The sequence below is a fragment of the Copadichromis virginalis genome, linkage group LG5 (genome assembly GCF_057382275.1).
Source record: "Copadichromis virginalis isolate Kocher_CV1m ecotype Utaka linkage group LG5, C_Virginalis_male_GT1.1, whole genome shotgun sequence".
Classification (NCBI taxonomy): domain Eukaryota; kingdom Metazoa; phylum Chordata; class Actinopteri; order Cichliformes; family Cichlidae; genus Copadichromis; species Copadichromis virginalis.
The window spans coordinates 16,037,706-16,053,756 of record NC_140622.1 but is presented as its reverse complement, the minus strand read 5'-3'; the positions used below and the strand labels follow the sequence as shown (position 1 = coordinate 16,053,756).

The window sequence follows — 16,051 nt, the reverse complement described above, 5'->3', positions numbered from 1 at the left end:
AGTCCTACTGTAAGCCAGCAATGAAGGCGGCTAAATTCAAGAAATTCAGTGGCTCACTGTCACTACTGTGCACAGGTGCGCACGCCCAGTCGTGACTAACGCACATGCAACCACATACTTGAATAACACTGTGTCAAAAGTAACGTATGCTGGTGTATAATCCCATTTACCTCTCAAAGTGTGTGTGTGTGTGTGTGTTTAATGTTGCAGCGTATGAGAAATGGAATAATTTGTTTGAAGTACTGCCCACAGTCTGTCTACTGTCTCAGAGTGGCAGCTGCCACATGCGCGCGCGCGCGCGCACACACACACACACACACACACACACACACACACACCTGTTATCCACAGCACATTGGGTGGCAGGGAAGCAGTTGTCCTTGTATTTACTGCCGCCTCAGACCTTCAGTGTTCGAGTAGATAGTCAGTTAGTTTCTGCCTTTGTCCTTGTGCAAGCTTCTTATTCAAGCCTAGGAAACAAATAGAGGAGTGGAGGAAAAATAAGACAGTGGTTCAGATTATGACAAATTAAGGATGTGAACAGAAAAAAGTGTTGATGTAATAATCTTTTTATGTTTCCAACAAATGTTGTGATTCTCATTGAAAAAGAGCTAATAAAACAGAACATTTTATAATCTTCAGTTTCTATTATTCCAGCTTGTAAAGCGTCTGCTATAAAGACTTTATTGTTGTCTAATATAAAAATATACTTTATTGTTGATTAATATAGAGCTAATGAAGGGTCATTGTTGTCTGTCTTTTCCTCCTCTGTTACGTTTAACTCCTTCGTGTTGAGGGCAGCCACTAGATGGGTCCAGATTTTATTAGTCCAGCCATGTTGATGGAATGAGTGTCAGTGGAGCAAGGTGTTTTAAATACAGGGGGCTCAATTTGTTCCACACCCTGACTTATGCTTTACACACATGCACACACTTGTCAATTCTGTACGATGAAACGAGGCATTCGTTTTGGCAGGCCACCTGCCACATAGAGAGGGAGAGAGAAGGGGCACAGACACTTGTCCCCTGAAACTGATTTACGTTGGCACTAAAACAGAACTCGTAAGGGCTTTTTATGCGCCCGAAGGCTTTCCAGTCGGCTTGTTCTTGCAGCCAACGCAGGAAGGAAATGATACAAGATACCATAATATACAATACTGCTTTATTGTCCGACCTCTAGAAAATTGGTCTTACCTCCTCTGCAATCTGTCTTGGCTTGAGTATGATATAAAGACATTTTTTGGGGGCACTTGAAAAGTGCTGGCTCATTTTTTTCCCATCCCAGTGTCCTTACCTATCACCAAATGTCTTTTTTCATTTTGTCACAACACAATATGGAATATTCTATCTTCAAGGGGTGTTTCTGAATGTATTGCCCTCAAGACCTCATATTCCCCTATTAATACCTATTCTGCTGTCGTTCAGCTGGAAAGAAGAGGGCCTTGGCAAAACAAATTTCTATATACAGTGACAGATGGGTTTGGATATTTTTATTTTCATTTTTGTAATATAATATTCTCATAATCCCCAGTGGAGGAATGATTGATTTGTTAGAGTGAGATTTGAGTTTGTGGTGTGTTAAGAGGACTCTTTAAGCTTCAGTGTGGTTTAGATTGGTAGGCTGACCCCCTCCTGTCCCTCTCAGCACCTCAGACAGTATCTGATCCGGGACAGATTACACAATATGTTACACTGGTGGCAAAAACGAGCTGCAGCTGACTAACATACCTACCTGCAGCAGATGTGTGTTTGATAGGGTGAATGTTAGAGTGTGTATTTGTTTCAAGAGCAAGCACATCCTCTCCTCTAACTTTTTAAAGTCAGACTTTTTGGGTGTTTCTGTTTGTCTCAGGGAGCGTTTCTGTCCAGAGACTGCCGCCCATTCCCCCGTCAATCTGTCTGTCGCTGCGTCGGGGGATGGTAATCCATTCTCCCCATATGCAGATACTGGCGGTGAGATTAGGCAGACCCTGAGAGAGGATTAAGGCTTCAGGGCTTGGCTGCCCCTTCTATCTTACCTCCTCTCTAACCATACAACCCCCCCGTAATACCACCCCTCCACCCACTTTGCTCTTCAATCCCTCTTCCACTCCTCACCCTTCTCTCTTTTGTCCCCTGGGCAAATATCCAATCTGGAGAGTGTACTAGCTGTGAAGAGGTGGAAGGGAGATTCAGATAAAAACCCATTTAATTTCTGCACATTTGTGTCATGATTTGCACTTAAAATATTGGATCGTTCTTTGTGTTCTGTGGCTGTATTTAAACGAAGTTATATCTTGGCATATATGCCTTTATTTGATAGTAATACTGGAGCCAGATGGGAAATGTGGGGGTGATAGAGGAACTTGAGTTCAACAAAAGTCAGGCCAGGTTGAGAGTTAAACATGGACGGTGCAGTTATGTACAACAGGGATGGTTTTGGTTTTTTATTTTTTATTTTTTTTGTGTACCTACAGATAAAATTGTAGTTTTTCCTGCTGCACCACCTTGTTTTCAGCCACCTGTGTTTACGCTGTGATTGGTCTACAGTAACTGACTTTGTGCACGAGTCTTGAGAATTTGCAATAATTTTTAGAGCTTTGCATTTTATTTGCTCACACGCATTTCCGGCCTTACTTATAATTTCCTGGCTTCTTAAATCCTCGATTATACCCACTTCCTCTTCGTCTGGTCCCAGACTTGACCCATATGTTGTGACAAGCCACAGAGGGCAAAAAATATGTCTGAATGCTGCTCTTCTTTCTTCTCTCACCACCTTCTCTTCCTCTCTCCCCCCTCCATTGTAGAGTGCTGTAATTGATATGCCACTGGCAATAAATCAGCACAAAGTTACGCTCTGAGCGGCGACCATTATCTGAACGGACAGGTTTAGTTGCTTTGGAGAAGAAGGTGAGAGAGCAAGTTATACAGTTTAGCTCACAAGAGTCACCTGCCGCTTCACCAGCATTTGGGATTACCTCTCCACCTTTGCCTCTTTAAAATGGGGGTCCTTGCTTTATAATCTTTTTGTTTTTCTTCCCCTCAGTCCTATTTCCAGTGCCCATAGGGATGCAGTACAGGCCTGTCGATTGATAGGACATTTCAATATCAAATCCAATAAACTCTGTCCCTTACAGCCAGCCGTCTTTAATGCTTTTCCCTGATGTGATAACACCTTCCCTGCCCCCGATATGGTGACTGCCCATTCCCAAAGCCACAGACGTGCTCCACACCAAAATGATTGACATGTTTTTCCTTGATGGTTCCAGATATGGCTCCCAACCTTCTCCCAGCACTCTTCCGCCCATTTCAGTTTAGCTCTGGAGGAAATTGAAATTGATGAGGGTTTGGAAGAATAAATAGAGAGGGGAAAAAAACTGAGAAATTTGAAGGGGCGTGGGGGCATGTGTGAGAAGTTGAGCGAATAACTCAACAGTTGGGCGTGTCTGCCCTGACAGTAAAGAGAGGAACTAAAGGTGTCTATAAGTAGACGGAGGCCTTCACGCCATGATGTCTTTTCACTAACCTGTAGTTGTTGATGTGTTTTGTGATGTCATTGTCTTATTGCCCTGATAGATAACAAGCAGCAGCAGACCCTAGATGCAATTTGTTGTGTGATTCACACTCTCCTACATCAAGCTGTGGCTGGTCTAAATGAAGAGGAATTACTGCAGGGACACTTTTTTTTTTTTTTTTTCCCCCCCCCCAGCTTCCCTCTCGTTCTCTATCAGCCACTCTCATTTGCTCGTTCGCCCAGTCTGCCCCATTGTGTCTTTGCCTCACTTGGAAATGACAAAGGAAAATGAGGCAGCCGGCTTCCCTATGCGCTGCCACGCTTTAAATTGACATCTGCTCTCATCGTACGGCGCGACTGTACCGTTGAGCAAGAAATTAGTTTTTTTTTATAGGCTGGCTCGTCACTTTATTGCGGCTGCTTATGTCGAAGAGGCTGCGATCCGCGTCGAGCCGTTTTAATCTCACAGAGTGGAAAGTGGGGATATATCTGATAACTGCAGCTCAGGCCCTCCTCTCTGCAGTTTCCTTGCCGAGGTGCCTCGACCCACAGGGCTCCCTGGTGTTTGATTCTCGCGAAGGTAGATTAAAATGCAGCAGAAGTGCACCTTTTTGATTGGCTCCTGACTCACTCTCCTTCTTTTTGCCCATACAGTATCCTCTTCGCTCTCTCTCTGTCACGTTCTCTCTTTTTCTCTTTCTCTCCTTGTCCCCCCCCTTCCTATACATTTGTCTTTTCCTGGGCTTTTCATTTGTAGAAAATTGGATGACACCACCTCTCCCTGAACCTGGCTAGCTTTGTGTCAGTTGAGCTATCGTTTGCTATTCCATGAACATCACCACTACTATTTCTCTTCTCTCCTGCTTTCCCTCATTCTCTTTTTTTTCTTTCTCACACACAGTTTGCAGCACCAGTGACTAAAATTTATGAGCAATTCAATGACTACTCTTACTGAGGTGTTTAATTCTTTCAAGATTCGTAAGAGTGCATTTTTTTCCCTCAGAGGGGTTTACACACCTATAATCTGTCACTCATACCTGCCTTTCTCAAGGATGGAAATATCGAAAAAAGGAACAAGCTGACAGTCATCTCTCTCAGCCTGGCAGGCAGAGCTCCCTGCCCTGTATATCCACACTAATAAGTAAAAAGAACTACAGCTTTTGCTACACAATCAAGAGCAATCACGTAAATTCAGATGTTTTAGCACCACGATAATGGAGACTTTCTCAGGTGCTGCTAAGCCAGTTTTGGTTTTTAAAAAAATCCAGGTTGTGTATCAGAAACAGTCTTGTGGTATCAAACGTTCAGCTGTTTGTGCCTAATTAGGGGCAAAAATAAGCTTAATAGTAAGCTATTACAAGTGGACTGGCGCATATGTGCTGCTTCAGTGCTCTTTACTACCAGCCACATTCCTACACTCTGGTGAGAACCTGAGACCAGAATTTTCTTCTTCATACCTCCATCTGCCTCCTCGTTTGATTCGTCATCTGTTTCATGTTTTTGCCTCATCCCCCTATCCCCATCTTTTAACCCTGCTTGTCTCACTGTAGTGTCTCATCTTTTCCGATTTGGTATGGTCATAAAACACCTTTGGCACAGACGCTTTGATAGTCAAGGTGAAACTGAAGCGTGGGATCCCTGGGAGAGTTGTCTCCTGTTTTACATAATCAGCATTTACAGAAGAACTAATGTCCTGGTGCTGCAGGAACATGATTGGCCTGTCAGCCGCCAGCACGCGCCCAGCAAACACTGCTCCTCATCACTGTATTGTCATTGTAGGACACCCAAAAGAGCATGCCCTCTCCATTTTTGACTCCTCTCCTTCTCCTCCTCCTTGTCCTTTACCTATAAAAATTCCATCCCTATAAATGATCTCACTCCCTCCTTTTTAATGTCTGTTCTCTGTTGAGTGTGCATATAGCACATTGCATTCTGGGATTCATTATATGTGTGCATTATGAAATGAAATAAATGCCAGAATTGGCTGGCTTGAGGGAGCAGTGATGAAGGAAGCAGTGTGTAAAAGAAAAATACAAACATTGACTGTGCTGTGACTTTGTAGGCATATTGCTACATGTACTGGTGATAAAATGAGTATATCATGAACACTAGATACAATTTTGAAATTGAATCACATACTAAAATGTTCAAGTATTCATTAACCAGATGCAATTTTCACCGTGGTCTTCAACTTAGCCTCATCTTGAAAGGATGAACTCTAGCCCTCGGTGTTGTATGTATATGTGGTATATGTATGTAGATGTATTGCGTTGAGAAGTTGAGCTTTTGGCGGGGGGGAAAAGAAATCTTGTTCTGCAGTCTTCAGTGGGACTCATACATCTTTCTGAAATTGGTTCTAATTACATTGTAGGGTAAATGAATAACATGCATGTTTTAAGGGTCCTCGCTGTGATTGCTGCCTGACCGGGGCACGGTTGGCTCTGGAGGAGTGTTGGAATGCAGTGGATCGGGCCCTTTATAAGCAATCAGTGAATGCTTGCAAGAATTTTCCTGTACGTGCAGCATATGTATCAGCCAATGGTTTTCATAGTGCCCTATGGCTATGTTATATTTATCCTGATATCTAAGGGATATATACTGCAATCATAGCTCTTTCGGAGGAAGCAGAGTTGTGGTTGCCTGCTGTGCTTCCATGAAAGCCTGGTGCTTGTTTACAGTTGTCAGAAGTGCAGGTATAGTTACAATCAGACTGGGTTGAAACTGGGGAGAGCATGACAGTAAAGCCTTCAAGCAGTCCTGGCTATAAATTGCTTGCTGTCAATGTAACAGTGCCCACTGGCCCTTTTTCAAGAGCACACCTCCTCCGAAGCCACCACAGTAACACTGAAAGATATGAAATATTAAGGAGTTCAATGCTGTGAGTCTATAACTCATTCACAGGCTTATATTATGTGTACAGAGCCTTTAATAGTTGGCCTATGCTTTCCCTGCATCTTCACTCATAATTAAATGCAGACACACATTTGCCTTCCAGACTTGATTTGATATCATTTATTTATAACTATGGCAAATGTCAGCTTGGCTTTTTTTTTCCTTCTAATTTTGGATGTGCAATTTGTGGGCCTTACTGCCTCCTTGATGCATAATCAATAAGAAATTTTCCTTGAGCACTCAAGGTGTTTTTTCTCTTTTTACCTTCCAGGGCTCCCACATCGTGGCTCTGTGGATGTTCCTGGTGACTGCTCACAACGCTGAGAACAGGACAGCGGATCAATAGGAGTTTTGCTTCCTCTTCTCTGATCCTTCTCTCTCTCCCTCCCTCTTAATCTTTGACAGTAGAACCGAAACTATCAAAAAAAAAAAATCCTGACTCGGGATTTGGAACCACAGCTTGCGCTCTCTTTCTCCTTCCCTACCCCCCTCCCAAGCCTTGCTTGTGCACATACCAAATATGTGTCACCTAGCTCGGTCAGTGGCCTCCTCTGGCCAGGGGAACTTTCTCCTCATAGGGCTTTTAGTCATCATGAGCTCATCCTTGTCTGGAGGCCAGCCCCCGCCCTTCAAAAGATTCATCCCAGCTGATTGTTCGCTCACACATCTGGCTATTCATAACAAAACTGGAGAAGTCTATGTGGGAGCTGTTAACCGGATTTTCAAGCTTTCCAGAAACCTGACCAATCTGCGCAGCCACATGACTGGCCCAGTGGTGGACAATGAGAAGTGCTACCCACCTCCCAGTGTCCAGTCTTGCAATCATGAGCTGGCCCAAACCCCGAATGTGAACAAGCTTCTTCTTATAGACTATGCACAAAACCGACTTATCGCCTGTGGCAGCACCTCACAGGGTATCTGTCAGTTCCTGCGTCTGGATGACCTCTTTAAGCTTGGTGAGCCCCACCACCGCAAGGAGCATTACCTCTCGAGTGTGGCAGAGTCGGGTACCATGTCAGGAGTCATCATAAGCTCCCCTCAAAGTCCTACCAGCAAGCTTTTTATCGGAACTCCCATCGACGGCAAGTCTGAGTACTTCCCCACCTTGTCCAGCCGAAAACTGATGGAGAATGAAGAAAATGCTGACATGTTCAGTTTCGTCTATCAGGATGAGTTTGTCTCTTCTCAGCTGAAGATCCCCTCGGACACTTTATCCAAGTTCCCTGCTTTTGACATCTATTATGTTTACAGCTTCAGCAGTGAGCAGTTTGTCTATTATCTAACAATGCAGTTGGATACTCAACTGACTTCACCTGATGCCAGCGGGGAGCAGTTCTTCACCTCCAAAATTGTGCGTCTCTGCATGGATGATCCAAAGTTTTACTCTTACGTTGAGTTCCCCATTGGCTGCACTAAAGATGGGGTGGAGTACCGCCTGGTGCAGGACGCCTTCTTGGCTCGACCGGGCCGGCAGCTGGCCAACTCTCTTGGGATTTCCGAAAATGAAGACATCCTTTTCACAGTATTCTCTCAGGGTCAGAAGAATCGCGCCAAACCACCCAAAGAGTCAGCATTGTGCCTGTTCACCCTTAGGAAGATAAAAAAAAAGATCAAAGAGAGGATCCAGTCCTGCTACAGGGGAGATGGAAAACTCTCCCTACCCTGGCTGCTTAACAAGGAGCTCGCCTGTATCAACTCGGTAAGCTCAAATCTTTTTTGTTACTCCTGCTTTTAGTTAGTAGTAAGCGATTTTGTAAGTTTAATTTTTTGTCACAACACACATATGTTTGTACTTGTGTACTATAAGACTTCCTTGCTTGGATACAACCTCTTCTTATGAATTTGTAATAAAAGAACTATTAGAGCATATGCTTTTCATTCAGACAAAACACATTTTAATGCCACTAGTTGAATGCAGACTACCTGTGCTACATCACCAATGTAGACTGCTGCTATATGCCTGCACTTAGACTATTTCATACTTTATGCCATTTATAATTTCTTTCTCCTGCTGCCTTTCTTTTCACTTCTCTATGCATTTTTCTTTACTCCACAACATCTTGGTGCTTTGATTTAACCAGACAGGGGACATCATTAGCCCAGTCCCCTGGATTTGTGAAATGTCACTCAGGAGGAGCCCTCACGCTCTCACACACATACACACAGTATTGTTCGGTGCACTGCAGTGTGAGATCCTGTGGGATAGCATGAGTTAAACTTGGTTTTTACTTACTGATCCACAGTGCATGACCCTGCATGTATTACAGCCAACACACTCCAAATAGACAGACATAGCCTGGCTTTCTTCATTGTGAACATGTGTACCTGCTAACATCCTTTGTATTTTCTGAAAATATTCATGGATCTTTTCACCATTTCCCCTTTACCCAAAACTTTTGCCCAAATTGTGTTTGTTTTTTTTGTGTTTTTTTGGGGGGGGGGGGGGGGGGGGTGTCTCTGTCTTAGCTGACCACCTGTCTCAGCGTCCACATCTTACATCCTATGTCTGCTTTAAAAGCACCCATGCATTTCCTCCACCTTGCTCTTTCTTAAGATAGCTTAATTAAAGGACCCGTTTTAAAGCTTTTTTCTTTAAATGTCAGTGAACACCACTTTAGCGGCAGGTGTCTTCCATTCACACAACCACACACACACACACACACAAACCATTCACCCTGTGTTGCGTCTAATGGAGTGGGATAGTTGGTAAGAACAGCACTCTTTCTCTTTGTAGGTCTTCATTAGCTTGAGTGCGCAGGAGTGTTTTGTGTGGTAGTATAAGTGATGTGAATGACCCAGCCAAGTCCTCTTTTACCACCTTCTGTAGATGTATTCTTTTTCCTGTTCAGTGGCTGTCTTCATTCTTTACGGTTCTTTTCATTCTTAGGGCCCATCACACTGACAATAGCTCTAGGGCCAAAAAAGCAGCCTATCTCATTTATTTCAATTAGACCTTTGCACTGGTACTGCAGGAGCTACTGGTGCAGAGTGCTGCAAAGAGTTTGACTTTACCATTTATGGGGTGCAGTGCATCTGGTAACTCATTGTGAAGCCCAGTCAAATACTATATGTGCAAGTTTGCGTTACCAGGTAGATAACTTTGTTGCATTGTGCTGATAAGCTTAATGCTGTCATGATAACTCCTACCCAACCTCGGCAGAGTCTAAACTGCTGTAGATTGTTGGCTTTGACTTCAAAATAGATTTCCTGCCTAACACAGTTTTACCAAGACCGCTTCCCTTGTTACATCAGGAGCACAGGTGTGTCCAATAACATTAATTATGGTTTTCATTTAAGTGTCCCAATAAATCATACTGGGAAGCCAGTGTACACCATATCAAGGCTCTATTTTAATGGAATGCAGCTGTTATTAATCAGTTGCACCTACGCATTTCCTGCTATGACACAATAGTGCTGTTGACAGTTTGAAACTGTCTCCCCCCCCCCCCCCCCTTTTTTTTTTCTCCATTTTGCAATTTGTATTGATTTTTTTTTTCCTCTCAAAGAACATCCCACCAAGGATTCTTCAGACCTAATACTGCTACAATCTTCACTTTAATGCCAGCGATTCCTTCATCAAATCACACATTCATGCTCTGTTAATAACACTGTTCCTGCCCCTTCTCTTTGCTTCCCACACCGTTTCTGTTGCAGCCATTGTTACAGGAGCTTTGGTAATCTTACATCTGCCGTTAATTTATCATCTCAAAAACTGTTGTCCCTTACAAGTTGTCATCAGTGATGATGATGATGATGATGTAATAGCTTCACAGATAAGCCGACCCACTGACCCTGTGGCAGCAGCAAAGCATGAGAGGTTAGACCCAGGTTAATGATGTAGGCGAAGTTTCCCCTAAGCACTGACCTTGTGTCAGCTGCCCACCACTGACCTTAACCGCCACCAGTGACCTGACCAATCTCAAATCTGAGACTATTTTTTTCAGCCTTGAAGCTAGAGCATTGCATAAATGATTAAACATGACAAGCACAGAACTCAGTTAGACAGAATAATAATAACAGATGATTTGTATGTACTTAAATGCCTCAGATGTCACAGTGGTGCAGTGTTTAGGCCTGTTGTTAGGAGTAGGGTTTGAACCTTTTGGGGGCCTTAATGTGAAGTTTAAAGGCCTGTGTGGGCTACTCGAAAGGCTTCTTCACACAGTCTAAAGACATAATTGGCTATAGGTTAGGAGTGTGAGAAACATAGTTTAAAGTGCACAGAAGACAGTGCTGCATGAATTAATGAATAGCTCATTATTTAAAGCATTTGAATGGTCCGTAACACTTGAAAAATGATAAATGCTAACCAGTGAAACTCAATACATTCACGTAGGACACAGACCTTCAAAGTAAAACAGGAAATGTAACATAGACGCAGACTTGACTAGGGGAGACGGAGCAACTAAGAAACACAGAGAACGATAACAGGGAGACACAGAGGGCGGCTAAGTAAATACTCAGAAAACTAAAGAGAATACAAGAAAGCCAAACTAAGACACTAGACTAAAGAATTAACTGGGACCCGGCGGCGACGGGGAAACAGTCCTGGGGGCTGACCGTACGGGCGGCAGTGACGTCCAGCTGGTGGCCCGGAAAGTGGCCGGCGATTCCAAGGTGCAGAACGTGGCTTGGGTGGCGGTGTGGCAGCCGCAGGACCAGGTGAGGTCGACGCAGAAGCAGAGGAGGCTGCTTCAGGCGAAGCTGAAACTGGACCAGGCGAGGCTGAAGCTGACCCAGGACCGTGACAATTATAATGTTTGTGCAAGTGCAGTTTGTTTTCTGCTACTATCAGAATGATATGTGTACATGCACAAGTCAGTGCAGTGTGTATAGTTCAATCAGGGGCAAAAATCTCTGTATGTTTGTGCAGTTGGTTAGTAATTAAAACACAGGCATGCAGAATTAGGTGATTAACACTTTTAAATTGTCAATCTCTCACTCTACATATCCACACACATTCTCGTAAGATACTGAAGTTTGGTACTGAGCCCCACCCTGAATTTCAGCTGCTTCAGGAATTCGAATGCAGTCTGTGTAGTGTGGGAAATGCTCAGTGATGTGGGTGTGAAGGGTGAATGCGTTTAGGCTGACCCTTCCATAGAGTAGTTTAGAGGGCAAAGCGTGGTTGATGGTGGGGTGTGCGGTATGCCTGGACAGCTGTTGGCCACACAGCCGTAATGCATGACCAGACGCTGTGTGAAATTTTCAGATTTGTGCTGGATCGTAATTTCTTGCCTTCGGCCATCATTAAGATGATATGTTTATAGTCACAGTGAGATAGCTGTTTTCTGTAAACATAAATGTTTGAGCGTATTAGAAGCAGCTCTGTGATAAAAGATTTGTGTGTGCGTGCAAGAGTAAGATTGTTTATGCGCCTGTGTTTTGTCCCTGAGCTTTATTATTGAACCCCTGACCTTCTCCCTAGTTTGAGAGTGGATCAATACAAACCATTTCCACAGGAGGAGAGTGAGATGGAGAGAGAGAGTTGCTAAGTTAGGGTTGAGAGGGAGATGACTACAAAAATAGGAAAGATAAAAAGTGTAGTCAGAAGAGAGGAGAAACAGGAGAGAGGCACAGTATAGAAGTGAGTGCAAGGAGGGGTGAGTGAGTTGTGGGAATTAGACGAGAGAGAGGGGCAGCAGGAACAAGAGATGGATGAGAGAGAGAGGGAAAGAAAGGTGCTAGACGTGGGCGGCGTTAAAAATGAAAGAACACGAGGGAGTCTGATCCAGAGGAAGAGTTGGATGCCAAAGCAACATACAGGAGAGAGTATAGGAAGTTAAGAACGGTGCTAAGAAGATGAAAAAGACAGCAAAATAGCAAAGTGAGCCAAGGTAGAGACTTGAAGGGAGTGAAAACCGGAGTGAAAAGCATTCGTATACCTTTTCCAAAATTCAGGAACATTTACAAAGTCTGTTTTGTTTACAAATGTATTATATCCAGGCAGTAGTTCAGATGTGTGATTTTGGGTCTTTACGTGTACACCAATTGAATTGTTAAAAGCAAAACCCAATGAATGAGCTACAGGCAAGATGAAAAATGACGCTGTGCTCTTTCTTTTTTTTCTTTTTTTTTTCTTTTTGAAGATGAGGACTTTGATGTTGAGCCATGTTTTGCGTTGCAATCATGGCTGACTAACTTGTAGGTGTAACTTGTAGCCGCCTAAATATGACACATGTGTGAAAGGCAGGGACAAAAAGAGAATATTATCAGAGAATGGATTAAAAAGACAAAATGGTATGTAGAGCTGGTAAGGAAGGACGAGGAACGATCAAGGAGAGAGCAGCAAGCCTTTTACAGCCAGCATGCTCGAAGGAGAGGCAGTGAATCACCGACAGAGAGAAGAGAAGGGTGAGAGGAAGAGTGATAGCCCCAGAAATCTTTTCACCGCCACTGCCAAGAACAGCTTGAGAAAAGAGTAGATGACTGAAAGAGGGGAGAAAGATGGAAGGAAGAGAGGAGAGTGTGATTGAATGCTGGCTGCTGCACAAATAATATCGGTGTCCGTCACCTGGGCACTGCACTGTCCTCTTCAGCGGCACACATTTCTGTCATGTCAACTCTGTGTGTGTTGTGGCACATCTGTCCATGTGTATGTCTAGTAGGTGGTGCTATACAATGAGGACAGAGGAGCACAAGAAGACTCTTGGTATGTGAAATATTACAGAAATTAAAGAGGTGCACTTTAGGTAGAGGAAGTTGGGGAGCCTTGTTGCTCGGAGGTCACGTTGCAGAATTGTTTTCTTACTCACTGAATTTGTCTTATCTGATGGTCACTTCCAGCTGTTTTCTCTGCAGTAAGCAAAACGGAAAACTAGCAAGCACTGACCTTATTTTATTTTTATTTTTTTAAGTGCTCTGAAATGTAGTTGGAGAAAGTCGTAGGAAAGTTGTGGACTTAACATCAAGACAGTGGAGGGAAGCATGGCCATATTAAGTTAGAAAATCTCCATCTGAATCCTTTTAGCACACTACACAGCAATCCACAATGGAGATGCCCTGTAGCGGTCTCCAGGGTTTGTATTGGAGCTGTTCAAGGCAGTTTCTAATTGGCCGTCATAGCAGATATTTATATGGAATCTAAACCATGCTGGTCATGTGGTCTGGGAACAGCATTAGCTACAATGACTCTTTGTGTCTGTTTAATGCCATTAATGTTTTACAGACCAGTGCAAACAGATGCATATTGTACACAAGATTGTCTTGTGTATAATATTGTTTTGGTAGGCCTTTTATATTCTGCTATTAGTCACACTTGGAACTGTACAGTATTGCAAGAAAAGGTGAACCCTTTGAAATGAACAAATTTTGCACTGGTTATTCACCGAGCCAAGTCACAATAATGGACTCACACAAACTAACTGAATTAAAAACAAAACAGAAAAACCCATACATATGGTTGTGCTTTTCATGTGTATGCGCCACACATTATTTAGTAAAAACCTGCAGTGTTTAATTTGGGATCGATTTAGGGCTGCAGTGAGGACAAAGTACTTAACAACCAAATACTTCTGTTGGAATTTTGAGTAACAATAGGGGAGAAAACCATCCTGCTACCACCCTTGTGCTCATTGGCTTTGGAATTTCTCTTTATAAGGATTATATTTGCCCTATTCAAAATGTCCCACTGCTTTCTCTCGATCCCCAGATGGATAGGAAGGTTTTGAACTTTGTCATAGGCCAACGCATCAATCATTTGTAGAATCAATCATAGCAAGTAGGAGTCCGTCTAAAATACTTTTTGTGTGTGTATGTGTGCTGCATAGACCAGCTGTTGTTTGACCCACAGTGTCAGAGGTGATATTTGATGCAAAACCTGAAATCAATATTGAAGTGGTCACTTTGTGTTCAATATTTATTTTATGTATCTGGTTAAAGTGCTCACTGCTCGTGCAGTGTTTAAAAGCCACTACTTGTGAAGTTACTTGGATTCTGCTGTCATTCATTACGATAATTACAATTAATTTAAAGTTGTTGTTTTTTTTTTAATGAGCATGAGTTTTGTGAAAATTAAACTAGTTCTTGTTTATTCTACACAAAATGATATTGCTGCTTCTGAAGAGCTGCTCGTTATAAGAGTATAACATAATTGTAGATTTACCCTCTAATGTGGAAGTCTCCAGATATATTTACAAAACCTTTTGATACCACTTTAAAAAAAAAAAAAAAAAAGTAAAGTAGGTATTTTAGGCAGTGTATGGATCAAGTCTTCAATTCATTAAGAATGAATGGGGGAAGCACGCACCTACAAATGTTCTAGTCTATCCTTGCATGCAGAAAAAGAAGGTGGGGAAAAAAACTACACCTAAAGTATTGTCTAGTGTACCTGTCACAAGAGCTCCATCCTGACTTGTTGATAAGCCAGGCAGTAAATGTCCAGTCCTAAATAATTTGCAAATGTGGAGTATGCAAATGATGCTATCTTGCTTTTCAGACCAAAAGAGGAAATACTTCTAGTGAAACACCCAAAGGACTGAAATCCAGATCTGTTCAAATAATCCATCCAAACTATTCTCCTTCTTTTATCCTGAAATACACATTATCATTTTGTTTGAGGGAAACTTGCCTTGTTGTTGTTGTTGTTGTAAAGTCGACAGTGGTCCTTTTGTTAAAGTGTTTGCAGTGGCAAAAAACAAACCAATTCTTAATGTTAAGATTGGTCTGAGTAGCCTGCTTACATTTCAGTCTTTGAAAAATATAAATGGAAATATAAATGATAAAAAATTTATGTTTTGAATTGGGTATTGGAAATCGTCTAGTTGTACTCGTAATGGTGCTCGTTACCAGATTTCTTGTGTTGTGACATTGTTACCGACTAAATTAGAATATATATTTTTTTGTTGCCATTACAGCAGCATCTTAAAACAAATATTCTGCACTTGATGAGCCCACATTAAATTAACCGAGCAGATTGTCATTTCTGTGTTAAGACAAAGTGGATTTGACTCTGAGGCCAGCTCCTAACCTTATTAAATCCGTCATTATAAATATGATCTGATGAATGTAGCTTGCATGTGGTCTCTGTAAAACACAGTCCTCTTTCTGCAGGCCTAATCTAAAAGGATGTGGCGGTAAATGTGTTTAAGTAATTAGACCTGATTAATTGAGCCAGCGTTGATGAACAGAGTTAATTGACAGTCTAAATGAGTTGAGCAGGGAGATGTTGATTGGGTGGGTTGTCTTTAAAGTTATTGGGCCTAATGAATCATGTTTCAGTTAGTATTTGGTCATTTGATAGAAAATTGGATTTTAAAATCAGGAATATTTTCTTTTTTCTTTTTTCTTTCTTTCTTTCTTTTTGTAAACGGCACGGGTTTGCTTTGCGTCCCTGTAAGCTAACAGCGTCACACATACGCACGGTTGCTCTCATTCCATTATTAAAGAACAATAGAAAAACTCTCCCTCTCTCCCTCTCTGTGGAGTGTTTAGTTCAACAAATCCCCATCTCCAGCACCACTCTAACGATACTAATTGCCAGTGTAATTATGTATTGATCGGTACTGTGTGTGTGGGTGTGTGTTGCATACATCATTACCTCTTCTTCACTTCTTTACAGGCTCTTAATACAGCTTGGATACAGTCAGAGTTAGAATTTGTTAAAGTATCTTTTGCTGTTTGGGTCAGCACTTTAAAGAGCCCGATCTCCCACTGCTGGTCACTGGGC

At 42.5% G+C, this 16,051-nt stretch overlaps 1 protein-coding gene across 1 annotated transcript in view; it reads left to right on the top strand.

The window, feature by feature from the left end:
• plxna1b (plexin A1b) overlaps positions 1-16,051 on the top strand; it is a 182,495-nt gene that overhangs the window by 25,516 nt on the left and 140,928 nt on the right. The window contains exon 2 of the mRNA XM_085456200.1: positions 6,656-8,083. Within this exon, the coding sequence (XP_085312326.1) occupies positions 6,905-8,083 (1,179 nt within the window). The 5' untranslated portion in view covers positions 6,656-6,904. The remainder of the gene's footprint in view (positions 1-6,655; positions 8,084-16,051) is intronic.